At 40.4% G+C, this 14,701-nt stretch overlaps 1 protein-coding gene across 3 annotated transcripts in view; it reads right to left on the reverse strand.

The window, feature by feature from the left end:
* Window positions 1-14,701, reverse strand: part of ccnd2a (cyclin D2, a) — a 172,371-nt gene that overhangs the window by 15,362 nt on the left and 142,308 nt on the right. Inside the window, exons 1-3 of one of the 3 annotated variants that reach the window (XM_075469361.1) lie at window positions 6,270-6,683; window positions 4,678-4,893; window positions 1,874-2,033 (exon numbers count right to left, since the gene is read on the reverse strand). In XM_075469361.1, coding sequence (XP_075325476.1) covers window positions 1,874-2,033; window positions 4,678-4,893; window positions 6,270-6,683 — 790 coding nt within the window. Of the gene's footprint in view, window positions 1-1,873; window positions 2,034-4,677; window positions 4,894-6,269; window positions 6,684-14,701 lie in introns of those variants that run through there. The other 2 variants (XM_075469360.1, XM_075469362.1) reach the window with 2 other exon arrangements.

Genomic DNA, 14,701 nt, shown 5'->3' on the forward strand with positions numbered 1-14,701 from the left:
CTGGGAATGTTCCACAAATGGGGTTTTGAATTCCCAGAGATCTTCAGATGCACCAAATTGTTGACTTGCTCATGCACTCTTTGTTTTGCCCTCACTTTCTGTTTGCCTGGATACAAGTCTGAGGAGAGCGTACACAGATAAACGGCCTGTTGCTGATCCAGAGCTATCTTCAGAACGTCTCTCTCCTGATACACAATGTGAGGAGGATGAATCCAGGAGGCTCGTAAATTTAGTTCCACTGCCTCATTGAAGTAATTAAGGACAAAGTGCATGCTGAGTCTTTCACAATGCTTGCTTTGGGAATAGGTCTGATCACTGACACGCTGTCATTCCACACATGTATCCGCTGGCACAAAATAAGGGGTGAGAGATCCAGAGAGAGGAAAATGGAGGAAATTGAGACACAGTGAAAGAGTGAAAAGAAGCATTTCTTCTTTAAAGCTTTGCAAACACGAACATTCATTGCAAACATTTCTTACTCTATCATATCCATTGCACAATCAGTGCTTAATGGTGTAAATACTTGTCGCCTCCCTTGTATCTATTCAAGTAACTATGCACACTCCTCTGAATGATGGCAACACAAGGAGCTGTTTCCCATGGGGGGTGCAGTTAGCATTCCTGTTTCTGGCCTGCAGAAAGTGAAGCTGCTGCTGGAGGGGGTCACCCAGAAAGTGAGGAAGAAAGGATTGCCACACTGCACTGTTACGCCTTTTTTTTGTTGTATGTCTGTCTGTTCATCTTTGAGCAAGATTATGCAAAATAGACATGGCTGAACTTCATGAAACAGATACAGAAGACTTGCTTTGAAACAGTTAAATAGGTCCTAAAGGATGTTCAACACTTGTGTAGGTACTTCTCGCTTATCACTCCTGTCTTCTTTGAATGTGGAGCTGGAGAGATGACGCAATTGCGCCCTACCAAGAATCTCAGCATGGGAAAGCCATCATATCCTCCAGCTGTAGGGCGGGGAATCGTGAGAAGTTAGTGGGGAGAGAAAAAGGGAAGGAGGGCGGCAGGGGAAAGAGATATGAAAACACGACATGCCTTAGAATTGGCAGAACAAAAACAATGCACTCCTCTGGCTTTTCATTACTCCCCTGGTCCCTCCTGCATCCTCTCCACCTTAACCTCACAGTCTCTTCATATCAAGTTAAAGGCTCCTTGTGCCTCCCATGACTGATTGGATGTTTGATCTTGAGGGAAGAGCTCACCTCAAACGTAGAAAGACAAAAAGACAAAGACAATGGCCTGCCTGCCTGCCTCAACCCCTGTGCATTCCTCTTTTCAACCGTGTGCAACATGGGAATGCCCTTCAACCAGGCTTTGAAGTGTTACTGGATGCTCTGGAAGCCACTGATACACCTCCAAAACATGACCACATACCAGCCTCAGAGAAGACAGATGATGGATGTTGGGCCTAAGCGTTAAAAGCGTCAAACGCTGAGATGTCTTTCATGATGCCTGCTTTACTTAGAAAGAATATGTTCTCATCAGATGCAATGCTTTTTGCTAAAGTTACGGCTAGCCGTGACTGGCCCACAGCACACCTCTGAACAGAGGTGTTGCTGCATGTTTCTGAAAGGAGACCTTTGATACGGTGCTGAGAGAGAAGAATGCACAGATAAAGAAATTCTGCAACATAAGGTTCATGTCAGTCATTAAACACTTGGTTTGATTTAGCATATTTACGATCACTGTCACTTGCAACATCAAAAAAGGGGAAAGAAATGTCACCAAGACAACATTGCATACTGTATGATCATCTTTTGGAGCAGATTTTCTGGTTAAACATCACAATTCTCTTGGACAAACATCTCTTTATAACAAAGGGTGTTAAATGTGCGCGACATCAGCTATCACTGGGTCTTACCTGTAGCACAGAGGGCAATGAAGGTCTGGACATGTTTCCGTATAAGTGCCAGCTTATCCGTGGGCAGTGGCAGCCTCCTCACAATGTGCTCAATGAAGTCGTTCGGCGTTACTGCTGCCAAGTTCCACTTCAACTTCCCCAAAACTACTAGTTCCCATTCCTGAAGAGATAAAGGAGAGGATAGAAAAGACAATGAAATTAGTGAAAACAAGTCCGTGCCACTACATTTTTTATAATACTGTGGCAGATTACACAGAGCTGCAACACAGCCCTTTATTGAATTTTGAACTTTAGCCTAAAGTGTTGGAATGAGACTGTGAGGCCCTGGCCCTGTCCAGTGATGGACATGTAAAGGATAAGCATTTTTGCTTTTAGACTAGTCTCTGCCTTGCTGGTTCTGGAGCAGAGAAAAACCAGCAACGCCACCAACCCAGGTGACCTCACAACACTGTCTCCCTCCTGTCTGTCTGTCTGTCTGTCTGTCTGTCTGTCTGTCTGTCTGTCTGTCTGGCATCTGGGGACTTTCCTAAAGAGGCCCACCAGAGGTTCCACTGTGTGAGTGTAGAGTGAAAACTCATAGGAAGCCTGCATTCGTTGAGCAGGATCAGGAGTAAATGTTTGATATTTTTTACACACTGTGGACAGAAACCTCTGGCATTCTAGCAACATATCCACCAGAATAATGTGCTCCCAACTTCAAAAATCTTTTTTTTTCTGTGAATCTGAGCAAAATCTGACTCATGCTACTTGAAATGAACTCAGTGTGGGATGGTGTTGTTGTATCAGGTGTGGTCTTTTCTCTTAAAACATATTGTTACTTTCACTTCCTTAAGGAGGAGATGATTAATGGAAGAGTTGGTGACTAATTTGGGAAAAAAAAAAATCAGTTTGGTTCCACACTGCAGCCTTGTGACTGATGTGACGGATGCTCTTCATTTTCCCTTTAAGAGAGAAAGACCACATGGACTCAGTCATGAGACAATTCAACATGGCTGCCTCTGACACTGCTACCAGCCTGTCATTTTCTGATCAAAGTGACTTTTTCAGACTTGGTACATACTCAGGTCTCCTTTCTATCACGAACATAGAAACAATGAAAATAATACTTTTTTACATAAGGATTTTAAGTTAGGAAATAAGAAAATAAACGCTCTTGGAAAGACCGACGGTACGCATTTTTGAACACATACCAATCCCAGTGCCCAGCAATGGGTTGTTTGATGACTGACTTCTCCTCAGCACCCTTGCTACCTCTTGGTTTCAAAAGCCTTTGCAATCAATGCAATATCTAAGCGTACAGAAGAGCCAAAGATGTGACAAAACTTGCAACATAGACACTATGCTGACAGAGTGGCAAGCAGACAGGCACCCACTTCCTTCTGCTTCCGCCTTTCTCTTGGTCACACCTTCTTTGCAAGATTGCGGTTCTCTTTACAAGAAATTGTTACCAAAGATGAGGACAAAAAAAAACGATCACATGCCCTGAGCAGCTGATCTCTGTTTCCTGTATCTGCATCTCAGCCAAAATACTGCCTTATACAGAAACACAGAGAAGAGGCCTCAGCAAACCAGTTCAAGGACTGAGGGCTTTGTTTTCTGTCTGAACATGCTGTAAAGGTCAGATAGACTCAGTTTTTTTTTGTGAAGTGTGGCATCATATACAGTTTTAAACAAGTCTGCAGCCACTTTTACATTTTATGTGCGCATTCTGTTTGAAAAATAACTTATATACAACATCTGACCCAGGAGATCTTCTTTGAACAAAGAGGGAATCAAATCTGCTGCATAGTCACAAGCAGGAGAGCATTCCGGAAAATGATCAGATACCAACAAAACTCACAGCAGCTTCGCAGGAACTTGAATGCACTGTGGCAATCAGCTCAGCGGGTAGAGCCGCCACTCAGGCAGCAAAGCAGGCCTACAACCATCAGCCATGTCTGTATCATAATATGTGGCCTCTTTCACAACATGGGTGGGATTGGCTGTTGTTTACTGAGGAATGTTTATGTAGCACCACAGAGCAGTGTGGAAATACTTATCTGATGTCAAACTGAGCTAATTAATTGGTTTACCCTGTCATAGACTCTTAATATTATCAGGCCAAAGAAGCCTTGTCAAAAAAACTTAAGACAGAAATTGACATTGTTGACTCCAAATGCACCCAACGTCATCAGTTATATGTACATTTTTAACAATCACTGGCCATGCACTGCAAATCTGTGTTAAAATCGGATATAGCGAGGCCCCTGATAGAATCAGAAATGTATGCATCTATGGTTATTTTGGGATGAAGGCTAAACTGTAAAAGGCAAACTTGAATTTCTCTGTGTCTCTCCCTCTCTGGCTGACAGGAACACAGTCAGAGCTTTGGCTGGAGTTCAGCTGACCTCATTGCTCTGTGCAAATATCTGCCACAAGATGGCGATGGAGACCATTACACAGTCTTGGTTGATACTGTAAAGTGTTGTACAGTCAAGAGAGCCCTTGTGGAACCATCAACTGTTGGGATTTCGCTTTTCATGTGCCTTTGATGACGATGCAGTGCAAAGTGGAGAGTGGACAGTCTCAGTGGAATAAGGATATCCCCCATGTTTTAAATGTTGTGTTTTGATTATCAAAATAAACACATCTGAAATAGCTGATATAACCACTGATTTTCACAACATGTTATACAGCACACGTGATGCAGGAAAAAAACAAAACATGTAGACATGTTTATCTTGAACCAGCTGATGATGACAGCATGAATCCTCAGAGGTGTTACAGAAAACTCTGTGAAATATGTTGAACCAACTGTTGCTTACCAGCAGCTCTTGCGGTCTAATGGAGTTATCTGTGTAGATGCAAAGCTTCTCTGCAGTTAATGGTCGAGTCTCTTTCAATTTGGATGCAAGAAACATGCACACTGCTCCCAGCAGCTGCAGGTTACACTTTTTGGTGGGCACCACTGCTAAAAATCTGTCTAAGTAGTTCATGGCCAAGGGGAAAACTTCTTCCTCGCACTTTTGCTCCTCGCAAACCTGAATAAAGAGACAGCAGACAATGCAGCAGTGATGAGCATTTGCAGCCCCAGCGGTCACATGACTTATTTTTCAGTTCCCATTTCTCTTTAAATGTGTATAAAACTTTTATGATTGAACGAAAAAAAAAAAGACTAATCGCATAAAGAACACACATAAATTCAATGACACACATAGTTGGGGCCCGGCCAAGAATTTGCGCCCAACCCATATCGGTTGCGACATCATACATTAATTTAAAATCGATTATTTTATAAAGAATGAAATACGTCTCAGATGCATACTGTCAATAGAGTCGCATTCCTGCAGTTCATTCACTAAGAAATGAATTCAAGTCACAATCAGCCGAGCCAAAAAAACACCCCGACAGCGCAGCACACGGAAACACGCTTTTTTTTTTGCATTCGTCATATTTTCATAAAATAATTAAAAATATAAATAAATTATCTAGACTGATTTTTTTCACATCATAATGTTAAGCAGGGTCTTCTACATCATATCCGACAATTCCTATCCAAATCCAGAAAGGATAGATGTGAATAAAATGTCAAAATTGTGAGCAAGTACCAATCGGCTGGTCTGAGGTGCGTCACCGCCGCCTCGAAATATTTATTTCAAAAATTAATTAAAAATACCCTGTGTGTCGGACTTTGACGATATTCACATGAAAATAAAGATCAAAGTCTCAGGTTTGTTTACAGACAGATGTTGACCACAAATATGAGACGAAGTGTCAAAAAATGAACATAATTCCATAGTGAGACACTGGGACGGGAGGAAGACCAACAGAACAGCTAAGGCCCTCGCCCCTTCCGACATTTCAAATAGATACCTAAAATGTTTGCAACGACTTTTGCGATCATGTTTACATTCAGTGGACACCCAAGACTCTCCTCTATCAATGCCGATGGGTTATAAGCGCTGTTATTCCGTTTGTGACACTGTAAATCCTCTTAAAAGCACAAGCGCTCATCTAAAAACCAACATGGCGAGAGCAGCGCAAGGCAGCATTGCAGTGGGGAGTGCATACGTGTTCATGGAAATATTCAGCCTATCTAAAATAATAACATTAAAAAAAGCATTGGGTACATCGTTCACACGTCGCGTAAGGCACATATAAATGGTGTCATTGATAGCACAGCTCGCAGTTTAATAAAATCGGTCCTCTTAACCGGACTTTAAAAATGAAAAGAAAACGCATTAAACGACATATTGGGTGCATATGAGGAATTAGCAGTCGGAAATACGATCAATATAACATATATACTGTTCAAAAATGACAGACATCGCTCAATAGCCTGAAGCAACAGCACGGGAGGCTTTAAAATCAAGCACGGAAATAACTTGTCACCACAGCACTCGATGTTTCGGTATACCTCCAACATCCAAGTAGCGACCATCCTCCTCATAAACGGCTGAATATCTTTCTGGACGCCTTTGAAATATGAATATTGGGGTAGAAACCTCTCTTCTATAGTCAACAAGCTCTGCAGGACTCTGTCATCGCACAGAAGGTTCGGATCGGGACGTGCTCGTATGTTGGTGTCCATTTCGAGGCAGAGCAGCTCCATGGTGCTGGGGCTTTCACTTAAGTCAAAAAGTAGGATTTCTCCGTCGGAAACGTAAAAGCAGTGTTGCGGAGGAAAAATGCAATAAGTTGGCTGGGAAGGTCGTTTAGAGGCATAAAAAGTGAGACTGCAGGGGCTCCGTGAGTAGTCCTGCCTCTCCTTGTTGAGAACTTTTTTCCTCTCTCCCCACAGTGCGCATCTACTTTCATCCGCCTGGCGCATTTCAAGCCAGCCCTGCGTGCGCCACTGACGCAATTCACTTCATTACCTCTGTATGGGCCAGACGCAACACGCTGCACCCCTGCCCCTCTTTCTGTCTGTTTTGGTGAGGAAGACTCCGAGCAAAGTTGTTGTGTTTCAGAAGGTTTTGGAATAGATGCAGAAAAGTGAAGGGACTTATACAGAAAACATCCATCTAAACTCTTTTCTAACAAGATGCGTCTTATTTGCTGACTGTATTAAGCTGCAATAGATTAATTTTATCAACTCTAAGGCTGCCATTGAGGTACCTCACTGGTCAGTGTTGATTTGAATAGAACACTTTCAGGCACATTTCTGTCCCTTTATAGATGAATTTCTCTATGGTGATGCTAAACTGAGTAATGATGGTCATGAAAGAGTGAATGTCACTCAACACGATCTGAAAGAATGAATGAACATTGTATTGATTTCTACGTTATGATTAAGCATATCTTAGGCATTGAAAAGCTCCAAGGAAGTGTACTGTGCCCAAGTATGAAAAATAATTCAGTATATTAGTTCGGATTGAAATAAAAAAAAAGGCAAATTTGTATTGATTGCTGCTTAACCTCGTCTGTCTGGTCTGCTTTTTTTGGGGTGGCCTCACTGAACATCAGAGCAGAACATGACGCATGTAGAATCGATGTGCATGTGAACATATAAATGCATGCAAGCGCATGTGGATAGGACACAAGCCACTCACCCACAATGACACGTACATACAAAGCACACAAGCACACAAGCACACACACGTACACAGGGTCTTAGCTACCCTTTTTTTTAATAGCAGCCACAAACTGCTTGTGGTGTATGAGATAGCTTTCTAGGAAATTTTAGGCAGGGTTGATTTTTTTTCTTTCATTATCTTCTCTTAAAGATAAAACAAAGATGAGACTCATTGGTTTCTCTCCACTCAAATGTTTTTTTCTTTTCTTTTTTTTCAAGTATCATTTACATGGAAAACAAGCAGGTGGAAACGAAGCTGAGTGTCAGTCACTGAGCGGATAATTAAAAAATAACTGCCAAATGATTTAGCTGCACATACAGTCACAAAGAGAATCTGCATGGGTAAATATGTTAATCCCCGTCCCATTCTTCGTCAACTTCAAAGACTGAGCCTTGAATGAAACGAGACATCAGCGCATGAGGGGAAGACTGTAAAGTCCACACAGCTTTAGAGCTGTTAATTTCCATCCGAAGTTTGGTGTCTATATAGCGATGCATGTGAGAAAAGTGGGGGGAAATGTCTCTTTAAAGTTTTTTTTGCCACTCTAAGTTCTTTCCTCCTCCCTGTGAGTGTATTTGCATAGCCAATAGCTCCTCAGCGACTGTTACTGGGCAGACTTCATCACCTTCCTCTCTGTCTCTCCATACATTGTCGTGGTCATTTTGTTAGTCTACGCCCCTAAAGGATGTTGCTGATGCTTTACCAGCCTACCTGACAGACACTTTTAATGGCTTGATTGACACCAGGAAGGACTGAAGTTTTATTCATTCTTAGGTCTGTTGTGACACGTTAGTTGTGACAACTACTCGCAGTTTTTCTTACAAGCGCCTGTATCTCGCAAGGAAGCAGCATGAGATCACCCTCTGATACCAACAAAATGACTCTTAGTTCATTAAATGATTAAGACTGCGAATTTAGAGCGACGAAAATAGAAAAAAAAGTAAAAATAACGACAGGTGCTCCATTGAAAAATGTGGACTTCTATACTCCAGCTCGTTAAATTCATTGTGAAAATTGATATTTTGTAGCTTATTAAGGCTTTTGAGCCCTTTCTGCTTACACCACCGTATTCTAGCTTGATACAGAGCAGCATAGGATGAGAAAAACATTTTTATCTTGAAAAAATATACGGTTTCTGATTAAAACATAAAAAATATATATTTTTTTATAAAGTTAGAATAGGAGCCAAACCAATCAACATGTGGCTTAACAATACGTTATAGAGCAGAGGCAGATGATCCAAATTTTCTAAACATCCAACAGCTGCTCTCAGCTCTCCAAGTGCGCAATTACGCACCTTAAAGCCGCTATTTACAGCATTTATTACGTGTTTATGTAGGCAAAAGTGCTTTAACAGGAAAAGAAACAATTTGTAGGAAACAAAATGTCAACAGTATGCTCTCCTAAATCTTCATCCACACGCAGGGGTGCTCATCAGTCGTGCTCACTTGAGCAATAATTAAAAACAGCGCATTCACTCGTTTAAATGGGTCTTTTTAAATATCTTGAAATGAAGCTGACGAGAGCCAAGAAACCTGTCAAACCTAATGGGAAAAGTCCCATCCCCGACTCAAACTGACAAGATAGCACAGCAGCCCATAGAAAGTTACAGTATTAGCCGAAGTGTCAGGAAGTTTAGTTTCTTTTAGTTTTTCTTATTCCCTGCTGCTGAACAGTGACGATGCTCCTCTGAGCGCGATCAGAAGCAGCAGCAGCGCATTCTTGTCCCCGGAAGCATTCAATTATCACACCAAAATAAAGTCGGCACACACCCTGTCTTTAAAACCGGCAACGGCTTGTAACAGCACGGTCCAAAGCACGCTTGGGGAGCAACAGTCAATACATACTAAAGAATTTAAAAAAGTTTAGTGATAATCCTGCGCTGCACACTGCAAGAAATATCCGTCGGCAAACATAATCTTGTTCTGCCTCAAATATTAAAACCATGTTTTTATAGGGAAACTTTGGAGAGAAACAACCTGCGAACACTGGACAGGTCCGCTGGTTTGCGGCTTGAGAAATAATTATATCATTTAGAAAACAACAAATCCATATTTATTCATTTTTGTCTATGTCATGTCCCCCAAGAAAATCCCCGAAAACAAAAATAATTTAACAACATAAAGCACCTAACACTAGCTTTATTACTCCCCTCAACCAGTAGATATATATTTTTAAGCCTTGTTACAGAAAAGAAGAACACTTAAAGTCATGTCTAAAAATAGTAACAAGTCATTTTTTTTGCAGCGACAATGGACCAGTGACTCATCATCACCGCAGTTCACAGTTTAGATCACCAGTAGTTTAAAGCCATCACATGCAATCAGTCAACAACCCGATAATGACAGCCGCTCTGCGTGTCTTTTATCTTCTTCTTTTACCGGCATCAACACGGGAATGTGACTCTGAGAAAACTGTCCCACAACACAAGAAAAGTGTCGGAGGGGAATTTGGCAGACTCCCATTGAGGCACGCACAGTTGTGAAATGACAGCAGCTCATATCTGACTGTGTTTTGAAGTAAAACACACAGAGTGCCAAATGAAACAGATTTAGATAATAACAACAACACTAATGATAAAAAGAACATGACATCTATTTGCTAATTTGTCATCAGACACCTTTTGCTTTCCTAAGAATCTGAAACAGAGGATTTATTACTTGTTATTATCAGAATCAAAGGAGAAATAATCGTGTTTTACGTGTTAAATTGATACACAAAAATATATGTGGACTAAAAGAGCAGCTGAATGTGAAGTAGGTTTTCTAGTTTTTCATTCCCATTAACCTCAAAATGAAACTAAAATCAACAAAAGAGAGGCTTATTTATTTGATTCTTTTGAAAACAGGCTTTAAAAACTTGGAGATAAACCTGTTTAAGCTGATAAGATCTCCTCAGGTATGTGAGAAGACACTACCTAAAAACAACAAGCCTCTATCAAAGCCTCAGCCACTGCTATAGAGGAAAACTTCTGTATAAAATAAATTTAAATCAAATAAAATCAAGGTAAAGGATTACTTACATGATTATAAAATGTGACACGACTGTAGGCTGAGATGCTATATTTCTTTTAAGTATTAAAAGAAGAGAATAAAAACAGAAATCTGATGTAACAAAGCAAATATTTGTGAAATTCCACCTGTGTGTATTCAGTCTGACCTAAGCATTAACTAAATATATATGAGTTTAAACTGTTTATATCCGTTATCATAATTACTGATCAACACTAGTCTTTAGAATGATTTTTGGAAGAGTTTTGAGAAATCTATCGATACTCTATCTATAATAGATATATAATAGAATTAGAGAAAAAAACAGCTTATTATGAAGATTTAGCTCAGAGATTTAATTGTTTGTGAGATAACAAAAGGAATAATACGCATAATTTCATTCTCAAAATTAGCCAGTTCTCAATTATACATTTTTTGAAAAACAACTGTTTTTGATTTCTGTTTTATTTGGATTCTATTTGAGTGTATCAAATGTATGAACCACTGAAATAAAATGGATCAGATGCTAGGTAATGTTTCCAAAGGTGGAAATTAGAGGAGGAAGAACAAATCTAGTTTGTCAACTTGCTCACATTTTTTCTTAAAAATGCCAATTCACACATAGAAACATTATAGATCTCTTGAAACTGTATTACAAAGGAACAGGTTAATAATAAAAATGTTTGATAATCAAGTACTCGGTAGATGCATTCAACAACTCTGCACCTCCAGCAACCTTTTCTCCCTCTGCTGCAGCTAAGATTTCCGGGACTTGTTTATTCTCAGATCAACTCCTACCAGGTGAATAAAGAGCAGGAAGCAGATGCAACCAATGTGCAAGAGGCCAGTAATAAAAATCGAAATCCACAAACAAGAAAACTGTTAATGCATGCCGCACATGCTGTCAAATAGGGCTTGACTTATCTTTTGTCTACTGTTGAATCACATCTCAACTCTCATAAAAACATCACTCATACATCTTTAGAAATCATTTGTTTATCATGCCCACATTTCCTCATTTTAGCTCTATTTTTCTGTGCTTGAATAACTGCAGATGTGTGGGCAAAAACAACAACAATACAGAGAAAAATTACTCACCCATGATAAAAATAACACCAGACTTCATGCAAAACTTTACAGGAAAAACTATTGTCCAACTGACTGGGTCAAAATATCACAAACTGTTATTGGCTAAATTGACACATCTCAATAAAACCTTACTGTTTTCCTTTGCATCTCAGTTGTCAGTGAGTGTTTTCGTTAGTTTGAAATCTAAATAGTTACAGAGTGGATTCTGAATGACCAAGCATCTGAATCACGGCTCTGAGACAAATGACAATAAGTGATAACTTATAAGTCCCTTGTTCTCAAAAGCATCACATACAATCACCAAAGGAAGAGCCACACAACTGGCTTCTAAAAAGTTTGAGCCAAAAACGTTCTAACTGATCCTAAAAGTCAGAGGTGAATACCAGTCTCCGTAACGCACAATAACGTTTTTTTTTAGACCTCCCGCACTGTTGGGAGCATTCCCCCAATCGACCCCGACATCTCCACTAACCACCTGAGGGATTTGTGTGATTCCCCCTTCATGTCTGATGTTACAACAATGCAGCTTTGGCAAGGAGTCATTGCGCTGCAGACTCCCTCAGAAATTCTTCATGCAAACATCTCCTCCCGAATTCTTTGAGACATGCTCTTATATCATTTGCTAAAAAGAGTCAAGGGGGTGCCAAAAACATATAGATGTCTTTTGGAAACAGTGTTGAATGCTCACTGCCAGAAAAAGGTGAGAACACTCCCTGTTGTGAACATCCATCTCAGGTACAAGTACCTTTCAGAGCCAGACCGTAAACACATGTTCCTTGTGTGTTATCAAGCAATAAATCACACTGATTTGGCAGGATCGTCAGAAACTATAATGAATACAGCATGTCTGACATTCCTCTGTTAATCCTCATTGATTTAGCTAATGAAAAACATAAAGTATAAACATAAAGCTTTCTTAAGACACAGAACGTCCATTCACGGATCAGCGATGTTCCAGATATTGCATCAGCACTGCAAAACATCTCAATGCTCCAAATTTCTGTCTTTAGGCTCTCACTGCATCTGTTGTTCTTTTGTTAAAGATGTTGGTGAGATATTCAGCTCACTGGTTACTATTAATCAGGACTTTAGTTAAAGCACATGTGCTGCTTTTTGAGAAATTACCCCAAACGTTTGGAAACACAAAGCAGCAGCTCTGTTGGATGGACCATCCACTGTGCCAATGACCTCCACATAGCTTCTGTTTAGGAAACAAAAGGTAAAAGTGCTTAGCTCCGATTTTGTTAATCTTATTCGAAAGACTTTTAAATGGACACATTAGAAATGTAAGTTCATCAGAAGATGTCAGTCACAGCTTTGTTCTTTGATTAAAAGGAATGACATCACTGTGTTCATACAGAGGAAACTTTATTTTTACTTCAACAAGCATCATTTTCTGTTACTTTTAAATGTAAATTGACCTGTGCAATTAGCTTTGAGCGGTTTGTGATACAGAGTGCCACCATGTTTGGTGTATTCGTCAGGTAAAACTGTGTCTCAGTAAAAGATGCCCTTTCCCTGGCTTTGGAACATCACATAGTGAGGTATCTTTGGGAAAGACACCAGACCCCACATTGCCCCTGATGCATTCATCCACCTGAGTCCAGTTGAAGAAAATAATGTGTAACATGTAAATTTGTTTACATGTTCAGACGCATAAGTGCCTCAACACAAGTGCAGAAATTATGAGATGCTAACTTTTTACTTTGCTGGGTGTTTTTTTAAAGGGCATTATTACAGTAACAACTTATAATGTGGAACCTTAACCGCGACCAATTGCAACTAACAGTAAAGTCAAAGAAAAAAGAAGGTTTAGGCGCCGTTTACACATACCCGGGTATTTTGAAAAACGCATATTTTCTAACCTTCGTTTTCAAAAAAAAACCCGTGCACACAGCCCCGTTTTTAAAAAAAACCCCGTCTACATTGATCCGGAGAAATACGCTATCAGGAGCTGTTAAATTACGCCAAGCCTGACGGTGGCAATGTTAGAACAATGAGAATTCCACACAAGCCAATCAGAAGCCTAATAGAGAACCGCTGACAGGCAACTTTCTTCACAACATCAACAGAAGCGCGCATGTGAGTACTCTCACCCTGGATGTGCGGGCGTAGCAGTTCTGCTAGGGAAAGGAGTGAAAATCGTGACATCCTGAAATTTTCCCTCCATTCCTCCGGGACAACAAAGCCATTTTCAAAATTTTCCCACCATAAAGCAGTCCGTCCGGGTCTAATCCAGAATCGCCGTCGCTGGCGGTGGTATGGCCGGGCTCTGTCTGCCAACAGAAGCTCCGCAATTGTTGCCCTCCGCGCCGTAATGCGCCTTTGTTGTTCAATACTTTGTAGGAGTGTAATTTTCAAAATCACACAAGCGAGTATAGCTCTCAACAAAATAAATGCTGCTAGTACCTCCATGCTTGCCAGATAAACAATGAATGGCGTTATCCTGCCACTATGGTGGATAGGGGCGGGGCTCTGTACTATGACGACAACTCCGCATTCCATTCTGAAAACTCCGTTTTCGTCTTTCAACCAGTTTACACACAAACGCTAAACGGAGTTTTTAAAAAATCTCCACTTTTGCCGGAGTTTTTTTTTAGCTTCGTTTTCGGAGGAAAAAACTCCGTTTGTGTGTAAACGAAAGGCACAAATGAAGGGAAAGGTCTTCGTTTTTCAAAATACCCGGGTATGTGTAAACGGCACCTTAGTGCCCAACACTATTGAGTCTTATGGGGGTCAAACTTGGTTCTGCTGCTTCACAGTCCATGGTGTAACACCGCTGTCCATATTACATACTCTGCACTGAGACTGCATTGATTCAATGCTGTAAAAGAGCACTAAATAAGCTGAGAAAAATGTATAGACTTAGCATTAAAGAGTGAATGTGTCTTGTAGCACAAAGGGCTTTGAGTAGTCAATAAGACTGGAAAAGTGCTACTTAAATGCAGTTACCATTTAACACTCATTGACCTGGTGGTGCCACCTGTCGCTGCAGATATTACAAATATGACAACCTATGTGGACACTTAAGTAGATGCAACAATTCATTTTACGTAAACTGTAGACTTGAGTACCTTTCTGAAAAATAAAATCAAATAAAGAAAAAGTTGCTGAGCCAAATGTTTTTTTTTGCTCTCCACTCCTGTTAATGGAATGAAACAAAGTGTAAGTTATAATAAGTAACTTCTTGTATA

The sequence above is a fragment of the Odontesthes bonariensis genome, chromosome 7 (genome assembly GCF_027942865.1).
Source record: "Odontesthes bonariensis isolate fOdoBon6 chromosome 7, fOdoBon6.hap1, whole genome shotgun sequence".
Taxonomy (NCBI): domain Eukaryota; kingdom Metazoa; phylum Chordata; class Actinopteri; order Atheriniformes; family Atherinopsidae; genus Odontesthes; species Odontesthes bonariensis.